We start from the raw sequence: 12,104 nt of genomic DNA, 5'->3' as shown, positions 1-12,104 counted from the left end.
CACTATGCCTGAGATCTGCTGACTGTCAACGATACAAAAGACCCCTGTCCTCAATTGCCAGGGAAAACTAAACCTCAGGTCCTGGAAGACCCTACACGTATGAAATATCCCTCAGCACTGATGAGGCTTCTCCGAATCCAGGGCGTCCATGGACAACGCAGAAACGATAAGGGCACCTTCCCAGCAACAATATGGTCTTTCATTGTCCACTCAATGACACAGCCCTAGAGCGAGTTGTATTGTGCCATATCATTAGATAAAGATACAGCATCTGGAACTTGGAGAAGTGTCGGAACATAGCTAAACGTATAGTGCAGTTGGGCCTCGATGTACTCCGCAGGACAATCCTACCCGGATGTGTTGCCTGCCACGTAGCAGCCAATTGGAAGATCTAGAACACATCACCACACCACCTAAATAGCGAAGAACAGACCATGTAATCTCAGATTTGTATGTATCTTCCTCGGTCTAAATCTGAGCGCAAAGATGAGACTGATCAACGCCAGAACTTACCAGTTGGAAGAATACCTCGACAGTGATATCCCCGAATATGCAATTTTATCACATACGTGGGGAAAGAATGAGATTTTCTTTCAAGATCTTCAGGCACTGTCAACAGGCTCCAGGTACTGGGATCGTGTGGTAGGCAAGGAAGGATTTCTCAAGATCAAGTATACCTGCCAGCAAGCGATCAGGGATGGTCTGGATTACGCTTGGGTTGATACATGCTGTATCAACAAAAGCAGTAGTGCGGAAATCTCTGAAGCTACCAACTCCATGTTTCAATGGTACATGCGATCAAGCAAGTGCTACGTTTACTTGTCTGACATCCCCAGCGACTACGGTGAGATTCCGCTCAATGAGCAAGCCGGAAGCTCTGTCGAACCCGCCAGAAGACGCAGGCCTAGTAAATACGATGCGATGATCAATGGCCCCTTTGCAAGATGCCGCTGGCTCACCCGAGGATGGACATTGCAGGAGTTGATTGCACCCACGGATTTGACCTTTTATGGGTCTGGCTGGAACTTCCTTGGTACAAAAGCATCAATGACAGCCCTCCTCTCTACCATCACGGGCATAGACCAGCGCGTTCTTAGAGACTCGACAGACACAAAAGAGTCACTGAGAACAGTATGTGTCGCACAGAAGATGTCATGGGCAGCTAAGAGGCGGACTTCTAAGATAGAGGATGAGGCATATTGTCTCCTGGGTCTGTTTGATGTTCATATGCCTATCCTCTATGGCGAAGGCAAAGCTGCATTTATTAGACTTCAGGAGGAAATCATCAAGAGTTCCGATGATCACACCATTTTCGCATGGAACTATTGCGATATTGAGCAAGAGAGCCAGTATACCGTCCTTGCTCCGTCCTCATCCTGCTTCCTCAAGAATGTCGTTCAGTGGTCACGTCCGCGTAACAGTGGGCCATACACCATGACCAACCGAGGCCTCCACATCCCGCTCCCCATCATATATCAAATCGGGCCTAAGGATAGCTGCCTCGCGCTCTTGGACTGCCACTATGAGGATGATGTTACAGGCGCCTTGGCCCTTCCTCTTACGCCTCGATCAGACAACACCTTTGATATCGATTATGATATCTCGCGGGGACGGGTAGTGAGAGTTGACTTGGGACTAGAAACAAAAGCCAGAACTCGAGACCTCTATATCCGATCACAGTCCAATGTTCCCGACCGAGGGCCACAACTGACATGTCAATTCAACATCGATCAAGACGATCATAGAACAGCGAGTCTGCGCATAACGGAATACTATCCGTCCCGTATCTGGGATGCTGAAAATCACCGACTACGACTTACCTCCAACGACTCGACTTCCTTGGAAACATGGGCTGCTGTTAGGTTAAAAGACTCCTCCGAAAGAGCCATCGAAGTTGTGTTCCATGTGTCACCACAAAGAAGGCCAGAGAGCACTGCGACCTTCGATGTACATGGTTGGATCTACATGCAGACCATGAGGCCCGAAATGACCCTCTCTCATGTAGTCGATCAGGTCATTCGCGGCTGCGCCTCAGCTTCAGCGTATGAATACGGGAACCATGGATCCTATACGCTTGCCTTAGGCCGAAGACATAGCATGGTTGCGACCAACACTATAGTCAGTGGGAATGGCTCAGAGACGCTCATGAACGTGACTGTGGCTGATCTGTATTCGCCTTGCACGTTGCGACGTGTCTTTGGCTCGAGCCCTAAGCCCCCGAAGAACGCAGAAACACTTTCCAAGGAGAAGGATCTGCGAACGAGCGTGTCTACAGACTAGCAACAGGTTGAACTTGACTCCCATGGGAAGATGAGACCAAGGTGTAGAAAGAGGTTCGAGCGTTCATGTATTTAGTCAGTATCTGCTTCAGATGACTTCCAGTAACTCGGTAGGACTTCCCAGCTTTCTAGTTCGTATCTTAAAAGCAGTCACTAACTCTCTCCCCTCACTACAGATATCAAAGTAGCCCATAGAATCAATAGCTACCAGCTCTCTCCTTGTACACCTCTCCATCCACAAGACTAGGCTTGCGGTACCCACTCTGCACCACCGCATTAGCCTGCAACCGCAATCCATCCAACTTGAATGAGTTCTCATCCATAGCCCAGATGGTAAGAGCAAGATAATTACTGCCATTATAGTTCAAGATACCCTCTGGGACAGGAAAGCTAGACTGTGGGCCGATGTGATTGACTACCAACAACATAAACCATTAGCTCACCCAAATAAAATCACAGCAAAAAGAGAAGAAAAAATAAGACTGGGGACGCCAACATACCATACTTCCCAAACTGCCACCCATTCACAAACAGCTCCGAGCGAAACCTCGCAGGCTCCGATCCATCACCAACCGTAGTACTATTCTCAAACACAACACCAATAGGTACGTCATACCCATCAGGAACATTCAGGTCAAATGTCGTCGCGAAGAACCCCACCCCGGGCGCCTCATCCTCCGGAAGTCCCTCAAACGGTGACCTCTTCGTCCACTTCTCCACCGGTGCACCCGGGAGATGATACCCCTTTCGCTCAGCGAAGAAGGCACCCTCATTGAGTGGACCTCGAGTTAAATCAGCATAATGCTCGCCACCAAAGTTACCGGTTAATTTCCACGATATGGCTGATTTGTCGTCACGGCCGTGGAGGGTGTAATCCAGGATTCCGCGAGGATCTTTCATGAATTCGCCGTTCGCGGGGAAGTTCTCGTCGTTGCCGAGATGGTCGATTAGGATTGTCAATGTGTAGGTGGTTTCGGGGGTGAGAGAGGATGGGATTGTGACTGTTTGGTTGGAGAACATATACAACGGGTCTCCTAGCCAGGAGGTGAGGAATGTGTTGTTGAGCCAGATGGAGTAGCCGTAGGCGTAGCCACCTTCGGTAAGGAGGTAGAGGGAGGTCTCATTGCCGGTGGCTGTGAAGGTACCTCTATAGAGAAGGGAGCCACCGTTGTAGCCGTAGTCGCTAGCGTAGAGGGATGTGGGGGTGGTTAGGTTGCGTGGGTTTGCGGTTGTAGTGTGCGTGCAGGGGGTCCAGAGGTCGTCGTTGTATGTGGAATCGCGGACCTCTGGGAGGGTGTCGAGGTAGTGCCAGTCGAGGGTTGTGAGGTCTGTCAGGCTGATGTTGGGCTTTTGGTAGGTGAGGGTGCCTGTGAGACGGCCAGATGTGACGCTGGTTTGGACGCTTTGGTTGTTGAAGAAAATGCTGGTCACTGGCTGAGGGGCGGAAATGAGCTCGAGGGTAGTGGTGGTGTTGATATCGCCTGTCAAATAGAGGGCCGTGCCAGTGAGTTCGGCAGTTCGTAGAAGATACCCGGCCTTGACGATGACAGATCGGTTGGCGTGAGACTGAGAGACGTGTCGGCCTATGGCCCCTGGGACGGGTAGGTCGAGGACCCAGTAGTTGTATGCCTCGTTGCGCCAGAGGAGATGCACCTCGAGGGTGTTGCCGAAATGCACAACTCGGCGTGAGGGTTGGACTGCCCATTGTATCACGGTGGTCGAGTTGATCTGCTGAATCTGCAAATCGTCGCCTTCAATGAAAGTTGGTTTTCCTATATTTACAGGGACGGCAAATTCATGAAGCTCATCTTCACCTCCATAGAGAACAACCACTGACTTGGAGCCTGTCTGCTTCCAGGTGAATAGCTCAGCCGAGGAATAAATCAGATTTACGTTGCCGACGTTGTAGTCGACTAAATGAATTTTTGAATCTCGGCCATTCAAACTTAGTGTTCCACCCAGCTGAGGAATTGTCAAGCTACCCGCGGTAGTGTTCACGCGCAGCTTATATGAAGTCGACTCTTGCGATGTTAACTCTCCATGGCGTACCACGTAGAAGTTGGTGGGATTCCCGGCTAGCCGGGTTACTGCGAGGGATGTGGTGTCCGCGTAGATTCCATAGCTCCCGTTTTCGGGGTGTGACTCGAGGTATGCAGGAGATGCCTGTAGGAAGTTGGATTGTAGCTTCAATTCACTGTATTTCTCGCGGATGACTTCGCGATCTTCGGCGATAGCAGCACCCACATCGTACGAGGTGTAACCACCAGGATGGCCCAGGTTGCCCCAATTTGTCCCCCCAAAGATCTAGAAGCACAAATCTTTTATTAGCAAAGAAATAAGATGGTCTATATGCGCATCTAGTAGTCAACTCACCATGTAGAGATTTTGGATAGCAGTGCGAAAGCCGTAATTTATCTTGTAGAAGATGCGTGCGAATTCAGGACCGATGTATGCGGCTGAGGTGTCGACACCAACACCACCCCTAGAGTACAGTATAAGCTTAGAGTGCTTCGCACGATGCATATACCCCAAGAATATCATACCAACCGTCAGGCACTCCACCTTGGAATTCTGAGATGGAAAACGGCGTGGTCGGGCTCTGCTTCTCATGAACTGTTTCATTGTAGGAGAGCAGTGGGTTCACCACAGATGACCAGTTCGACGGATTGGATGCTAGAAGTAGATATTCAGCAAAATCTCAATAAAGATAATCTAATACATACGGGCTGTGCTCCAATGCATGGGATAATCATCAAAGCTGTAAATATCCACAGCGCCGACTCCCGTGCCAGGAGCGAAGTTGCCCATAGGTTCGGCATCATTGACGATGAACGGCACGACTATTCCAGCCTTTCGATACTGATCTTCCACGTAGGCCATGTAATCCTTCTGAAGACAGGAACTGTTATAGTCGGGCATAGAGTAGTTGTTAATTTGCGTGTAGCCTACGTCCTGCACGCAAGCCGTATACTCGTTTTCGGGTTGAAATAGAATCACCGGACCACCATTTGTGATCTGCGCCTTCGCGATTATGCGTCCTATCGCCTGCATATATGGAGTGATGGCATCCAAGTAGCCTTGATCTGTAGTCTTGAGACGGCCTTGCACCCTTTCCAACCAGCCAGGAAATCCACCCCCAGAAACTTCGGCGTTGATATAAGGACCAGGACGAGCAGTTAGATACAAACCGGCTTCTGTAGCAGCTTGAAAGAATTCTTCGAGCGCGAAAACTCCATCCGCCCGGATAGACCCTCGCTCACCTTCAAGGAGGGCCCAATCGACGTAGAAGGACACAGCTGAGAACCCAAGCGCGCGGACTTTCTGGAAGACATCAAGCCAGAGTCCTGGGGATGGGAGACGGAAGGGGTGGAACTCTCCCGATAAGAGAAGAACGCGCTCTCCGTGAACCCGAATGGAGTACTCATCCCACGTCACAATGTCTTGCAGAGAAGAAGCTGTGGTATTCTCCTGGCGAACATATTTTGGGGCGGTAACAAGGCCCAAGCAAGCCTTCGCAGCCAGACCGACAGAAAGCAAAAAGGAGGCCTTCATCGTAGTTTGAGATGCAGCCTAGTGGCTCGGTACAGCTTCACATTACCCTCAAAGCCAATCCACCTTCGCGCATCTTTATACCTGGCTGTCCTTGACACCTCTGATCGAAAGTAAAGCGGGCGGTCGGCTATGAGGTCGGCTTCTGGCCACATTGTTGATCAGCAATCCCCAGGGCGGGGAATGCGGAGGACCTGCGATCAGACGTCAGTTTAACCGGTATGTCGACATCAAACTGGGCTAATGCTTGATGCGGGGAAACCTCATGATCACGTCGGCATAATAAATGACCGAGTACTGGGATCGTGGGGCGCGGATAGTACTTGACATGGGGTGTGCCAGGGATAAAGGCGGTAAATGGTGTATTCTGACCAAATCTACCGCGATGCAAATCGATATGAAGGCCAATATCGCATTTTAGGCGATCTCTAATACACTTCAAATGAACTTTTCTTTTTTGTTTAGGCCACGTCTGATAGCTTGCAGCGGGAGAACCAAGTGTATAAATCTTGTCTGGAACGCCAATGATATAGAACGCCACTAAAAGTTTCATCTGCATATATATTCGGCAATTACATAGCGCATAGGACCTTGTAGATATCAGTCAACCACCCCTGGCGGTAGCAGCACTACATAATCCACTGGAGCAGGCTCGACCCCATTCGCCTCGCCAACAATTTTCAGCTGATCACCCTGCCGGACGACGACCCCATGAAACGTTATCCGGGTGGCCGAGTGACCGTCCAAGTATATAGACGGTGTATGGCCTAGGGATTGATGCTCCATATCCCCAAGCCATTGACCCACTACCTTGTCACCCACAGATAATGTCCACTTGGATTGACCGCCATAGAGATCGTAGTAGTTCACCCCTATATCATATACTCCCGAAGGGGCTTTGATGGTAGTTCTTGCTGTCCCAGTCGTTGAATTAGAGGTGGTAATAATTGCCGTAGTGTTAGAAGCGGCCTCGAACGGACTGACAGTGTACGTCTGGTATCCGTCCAATCTCATACTCTCAGCTTCAATGCGCCACGGATGATGACCCACACGGCCAGCCACATCTGGAATTCCGGTCATGTTGTAGTAGAAATTGTTGATAGCATCGCGCCAGACAATGGAGTGTCCCGCCTGGTAGACAAGGCGTGACCGCATGGCCTCGTATCGCTCCCGATCAATTAGTCCTTTTAAAGACTCCCATTGTCTTATAAAGCCGTGTGCAGCTTCTGAGCCAGCATAGTGAGCGTTGTAGAAATGCTGAATAACTGTCAACCCGGAATGCAAACGATGAGTCCATGGTACATGGTGAAACCACAAGACGAGATCATCTGGCGTAGTTTCTAGTGACTCGTATAAGCGAGCAACCTCCTCCGGATATTGGCCGGTATACCCAGTGCCATTCGATATTGTTCGGTCCATTCCAACTGAATTGTGATCAGCACGTGTCCATTGACCCCAGCCATTGTTATCCTGTGTAGCTGGGTTTGGGCCATAGTGAGTATACAAGATATCTGTCAGGGTCTGTATGCCCAGGTTGCCTGTATAGTTTTCATAGGCAGGCCAGGAGGTCATGGACATATCAGCAATAGTGTCGATGACTTGCTGATTTTGTCCAAATGTGAGGCGAGTCCAGTCTTTGAGGATCTGTTCAGAATCTTCTGTCGGACTCCAGGCCAAACGACCATAAGCGTACAGATTGGACATAGCAAGGTGGCTACCCAGCCATGTTCTGTTAGTGCCCACATTAACAACAGCTGCCCAGCCCCCGAGCGTTCTGTTGAAGCGCTGTCCGGATATGATATCGCGGACCATCGAAGGCTTGTGATCTACGCGTAAGTCAAAATCCAGGACCGTCTTCCAGAGCGGAGGTAGGTACACCAAATGACATTGCTGCCCCAGGTACTCCTGACTAACCTCCAACTCTATGGCTGTGTTGGTTTGGTAGAGGTTGGCGAAAAGGGGTGAGGTAGGCTCGCGTACTTGAAAGTCGATTGGGCCGTACTTTATCTGTACCACGACGTTCTCGTAGAACTGACCGTCCAGGTCCTTGAAGTATTCCACTGCTGCCTTGGCACGATCAGCCTTCCAGTCCGATTCGTTCAAGTTGTCGTTGTAGACGAAGGCGCGGTACATAAGCACACCCCCATGTGGTTGCAGGGCACGGGCGAAAAGATTCGCCCCTTGTGAGAGTGTGCGATTATATGTATCTGGACCTGGCTGGCCCTCCGAGTCTGCTTTGACGAGGTACCCAGCCATGTCTGGTACATAGGTATAGAGGCTATCGGTGATATTCTGCCACCATGCAATGACACCAGGATCAAGTGGATCATAAGTTTCTAGGCCGCCCAAGCTTTCTGGTGAAGCAAAGTTCAGCGATATGCCAATTTGAACGCCGTATGGTCGACAGGCATCTGCTATGCGACCCAGGCCTTTCATATTTTCGGGTAGCAGTAGTGTTGCGTTCGCATTGACATTATTAACGACAATTGCGTTTATCCGTATAGATGCGAGCAGCCTAGCATATTGCTCAACAGGAGCCATGTCTTCCACCACCGTGCCATCTTTGAAGAATATGGACGCGCCACCGTAGCCTCGTTCAATACTTCCGTCCATGTTGTCCCATTGATTTACCCAACGGATCGGCGCATGTGGGTTGGTGGTGTACGCGACACGAGAGAAGTTTCGTTGTGCCACCATAGCGAGGTATTCGTATGCTCCGTACAAGGCTCCTCTGGCATTGTTGCCTAAGATGCGAACTGTGTCCCCTTCGGATTGTAACCAGAAGCCATCGGGATCAAGCTCGGGCAAGTTGATGTCCCGGCATTTTTGGCGATACTCATCCAGGGTAGCCACCAGAATTGATGCGGAGCTATCGCATTGAAATGGATGAAATGTTAAGTTCGTCGAAAGAATCGATTGGAATCCTGCTTTCAATTCTCGTCCTGCAGTCTCGATCGGGCTTCCTTTGGTGCTGTTCAACAACACAATATGAGACGGCAAAGCCTGTCGACAATGCAGATCGCAGGACACGGGAGCATATCGGAGCCAACCATTGTACCCATCCTCGGCTGCTACCAAGGACAGTAAAAGAGCCAGGGTCAATTGAAAGAGATTTGAACCTCTCATAGTGGCCGTTTCTTTCCAGCTATGCCATCGCAAAGAACTATGGAGTACCAGCCCTCTTCTTCATCATATATACACACGTCATGGCCTGTTTGCAGGATCTCCCCGCATTGTCGGGCCACGGACGTGGGGAAGGACTTCATGCTAAACTTTGTATTCAGGCTATTGTTGCTGCTCTGGGTAAATCGTATGGTTTGGTGGCATCATGGCAAAGGCGACTTTTGCCGACAAGCACTGGCCTGGTCTTCTCCTGGAGCTCGCTGAGTTAGCAGTTTAGCCTCGGAGAATCTCCGTGACCATCAATTTCAGGTTTGTTATTGAAGCGTCAAGACCCTCCCGATTAGGAAAGGCCCCGTCGTGGCAGACGAGTGGGCCTCACGGGACTCGCTAAACTCAGTTGGGTTCATCTAGCCTGAACAGGAATGGCGCCTTTCACAAGATGACTGGAGGTCTTACTCGCACCCTTACCTGTCATTCGGCACTTTACTACTCACAGACTTTTGGCTTGCGATGCAGCTACTGTTGTCATAACCCAGGAGAGGAGTGCCGATATATCATGCGAGTTATCTTTCATAATTAGCGGCTTTACCTACAATGGCTGCCCGAACTCCTTCCATCGCCCGCAATTCGTTCCGGGCCCGCGCGGTACGGCTTCCTCGTCCGCCACCATCTAATCTATAGCAAATACTGACTCCAACCAGTGTGACAACTGTCGGCTTCGGAAGGTATCGTACCCTGTGACCAAATAAGTACCCTATCTATACTCATGCAATTCTCTAGATCAAGTGTGATAAAGCAGTTCCTTGTTCCAGCTGCAGCGCTCTTGGAGTCGCCTGTGGTCCGACAGGTACGCCTGTCACGTCTTCGGAGACACGCAGAGCCGATTCCGACGATTAGTACGTTAAACTAGACTATAAGTTTTTGCAGGGCTAACCGAGGATAGTGAGCAAAGGTTTTCGGTAATCCAAGAACAATTATCAACTATCCAGCAAGCACTCCATCAGATAACAAAACCACCAACCTCAGTACAGCCGGCTTCTCACCCAATAGGCACCGGCCCAACAGCTCCTCCCTTCGAGGGACAGTCATCTTTTCATCATGAGACCCTTGTAGCCAGGGACGCAGCTTATTCCGCAGCAAATACTGCCCGTGATGGACAGATTGGAGATTATGTTTCTGCTGCGCTCTCCTCTCTAAAAAGCAGCCTCGATAGGCACAATCACACCGTGAATCGAAATGGAGCACAATCACCTATGCAACTAAACCAGACATTGCTTCCTGTAGAGCTGGTCATAGCAGTGGTGAAGAAGGTCAAATGTATACATCTCCACCCCCCTTAGATGCTATCGCTTACGCAATATAGCTCAACCTCCCTTCTTCCTGGTCAGTCAATCTTGGATAGACTCAACCCGTGTGGAACATCTATGCCAGTCAATATATTTCCCATTGAACCCTGTGCCACCGGGCTCGCTCACACTCTTCTATGGCATACTGTTCTATGTGATCCGCGATTATCTTCATGCGGGAGATCCCGATCTGGCACACTTTGATCTTCAATCAAGCCTTGCGCTCTGTGAACGACACTTTGCCGCTGGCTTGAGCGGGCCTGAGGTTATATCTGAACCAACTTTGGAGAAGATACAGGCACTGTTGCTTGGGGTATGTTTGATTGTCTTCAGGCACTACAAATCCTAACGAATGCAGGTTCTGAAAGCACAAGAGGAAACTGACGTCCAGCGGTGCTGGACCTTCCTTTCGCTGGCATTCAATATGTGCCAGAGCATCGGGTTACACCGACGTTCTACTTTAGAAAAGGATGAGTATGCTATTGCCGAGGCAAAACGCCATGCGTTCTGGGCACTTTACACCATTGACAAGAATATCTCTCTCAATATTGGCGTGACATCACACTTTCAAGATCACGATATTGATGCAGACCTTTATACTCCCTCAAATGATCCCAAGCATCGTCCGTGGGACCTAATGGGGCTTGTAATCGTCGAGTTCGCGAATGTTCAAGGGAGAGTTTATGACCAGCTGTACTCTACCTCTGCTTGTCGAGCAGGTGACGAGCAACGATCAGCATCGATTGAGCGGCTGTCCTCCGACCTGATGACAGTACGGGACAAGCTCCTTGCGGTACGCCTTCCTCCTGTTGAGGTAGTCAAGTTGGCTGACGGTTTTACAAGATTGATGTTAGTCGGGGTCTTTATGCCGACTCTCTACATGGGATGGCAGCCTGTGCAGACTTTATAGCTTACTCTGTGTTGACCGTCATCTATCGTGCACAGACCCATCCACGCGACGTGATGGCAGTTTCTTCCCAGTGCTATGCATCTGCGACTGCTGCTTTACAGAGTCATCTGAAGTGCTTCACCTACTTCCGCGGTCGCCAGACACATAAGCAAACAGAATACGTAAACTGGTAAGACACCCTTCAATCTGCATTAACATAGTGAACTAAACGGACAGGATACTTCTCTATCCTTCATTCACACCCTTCGTCATTGTCTTTACCCACGCCATCACGACCGCCAGTACAGCAGATCTTGCTCTGCTACAGGATACCGCCAGTTCCCTAGAGTTAATCAAAGGCCTTTCACGAGGGTCAATGCATTTATACACTATCTGTGACGCTTTTGTCCGGGCTGCTCAGATACTTGTGAACTCACAACAGACACTAACCGGATTGGAGCAACATCAAGATGGATCCCTTGTTATTCCAACAACTGATGGGCCCGGGAATATTGCCCTGCCAGATGTTTCATGGCCAGAAGATACATTTGACTCTACCATGAACCAAGCAGACATATCCATGTTTCTGAATGGCTTCATTGGCACTAACCGATCGGTCATGGATATTTTGAGTTTCGACCTTAATAGCGATTCAATCCAATGAATAAACCTTTCATTCCTCTCACTGCTAATTGTTGACCGTGGATTTGAGAACCCATCTCTCTCAGTCTCTTAATTACGCATAGTAGATGGGAAATTTGTCTGGACACTCTACTCAGTGCGTGCGAAATGCATACCCAACATCCAATTGCTTTACTCCTGCCTTGAGGCTTTCTTCCAGAACATCATGTATGGCGGCTTGTACCCTACCTCGCTAATGTTGGAGAATAAGGCAACCAACTACATCGAGACGCGTGA

General features: G+C 49.7%; 4 protein-coding genes across 4 annotated transcripts; 2 read left to right on the top strand and 2 right to left on the bottom strand.

The window, feature by feature from the left end:
- Positions 1–486: 486 nt before the first annotated feature.
- Positions 487–2,280, top strand: AtWU_01075 (HET-domain-containing protein; the record flags this gene model as incomplete). The annotated part of the gene is made up of 1 exon (XM_035496190.1): positions 487–2,280. The coding sequence occupies one exon, from the start codon at positions 487–489 to the stop codon at positions 2,278–2,280; it is 1,794 nt and encodes a 597-aa protein (XP_035352083.1).
- Positions 2,281–2,476: 196 nt separating this feature from the next.
- Positions 2,477–5,831, bottom strand: AtWU_01074 (glycoside hydrolase family 35 protein; the record flags this gene model as incomplete). Its single annotated transcript, XM_035496189.1, has 5 exons — positions 2,477–2,694; positions 2,780–4,583; positions 4,653–4,761; positions 4,823–4,952; positions 5,003–5,831. 5 exons carry the CDS (start codon positions 5,829–5,831, stop codon positions 2,477–2,479), a joined length of 3,090 nt encoding a protein of 1,029 aa, XP_035352082.1.
- Positions 5,832–6,428: 597 nt separating this feature from the next.
- aguA (alpha-glucuronidase) lies at positions 6,429–8,954 on the bottom strand (the record flags this gene model as incomplete). Its single annotated transcript, XM_035496188.1, has 1 exon — positions 6,429–8,954. The coding sequence occupies one exon, from the start codon at positions 8,952–8,954 to the stop codon at positions 6,429–6,431; it is 2,526 nt and encodes an 841-aa protein (XP_035352081.1).
- A 591-nt stretch (positions 8,955–9,545) lies between these two features.
- On the top strand, positions 9,546–11,850 carry AtWU_01072 (transcription factor domain-containing protein; the record flags this gene model as incomplete). The annotated part of the gene is made up of 8 exons (XM_035496187.1): positions 9,546–9,596; positions 9,653–9,676; positions 9,732–9,847; positions 9,895–10,268; positions 10,315–10,610; positions 10,656–11,090; positions 11,141–11,376; positions 11,424–11,850. The coding sequence occupies 8 exons, from the start codon at positions 9,546–9,548 to the stop codon at positions 11,848–11,850; spliced, it is 1,959 nt and encodes a 652-aa protein (XP_035352080.1).
- Between the last annotated feature and the right edge of the window lie 254 nt (positions 11,851–12,104).

Source organism: Aspergillus tubingensis (genome assembly GCF_013340325.1).
Source record: "Aspergillus tubingensis WU-2223L DNA, scaffold_2, whole genome shotgun sequence".
In the NCBI taxonomy this organism is placed as follows: domain Eukaryota; kingdom Fungi; phylum Ascomycota; class Eurotiomycetes; order Eurotiales; family Aspergillaceae; genus Aspergillus; species Aspergillus tubingensis.
This window is presented reverse-complemented; position numbering and strand designations above follow the sequence as displayed.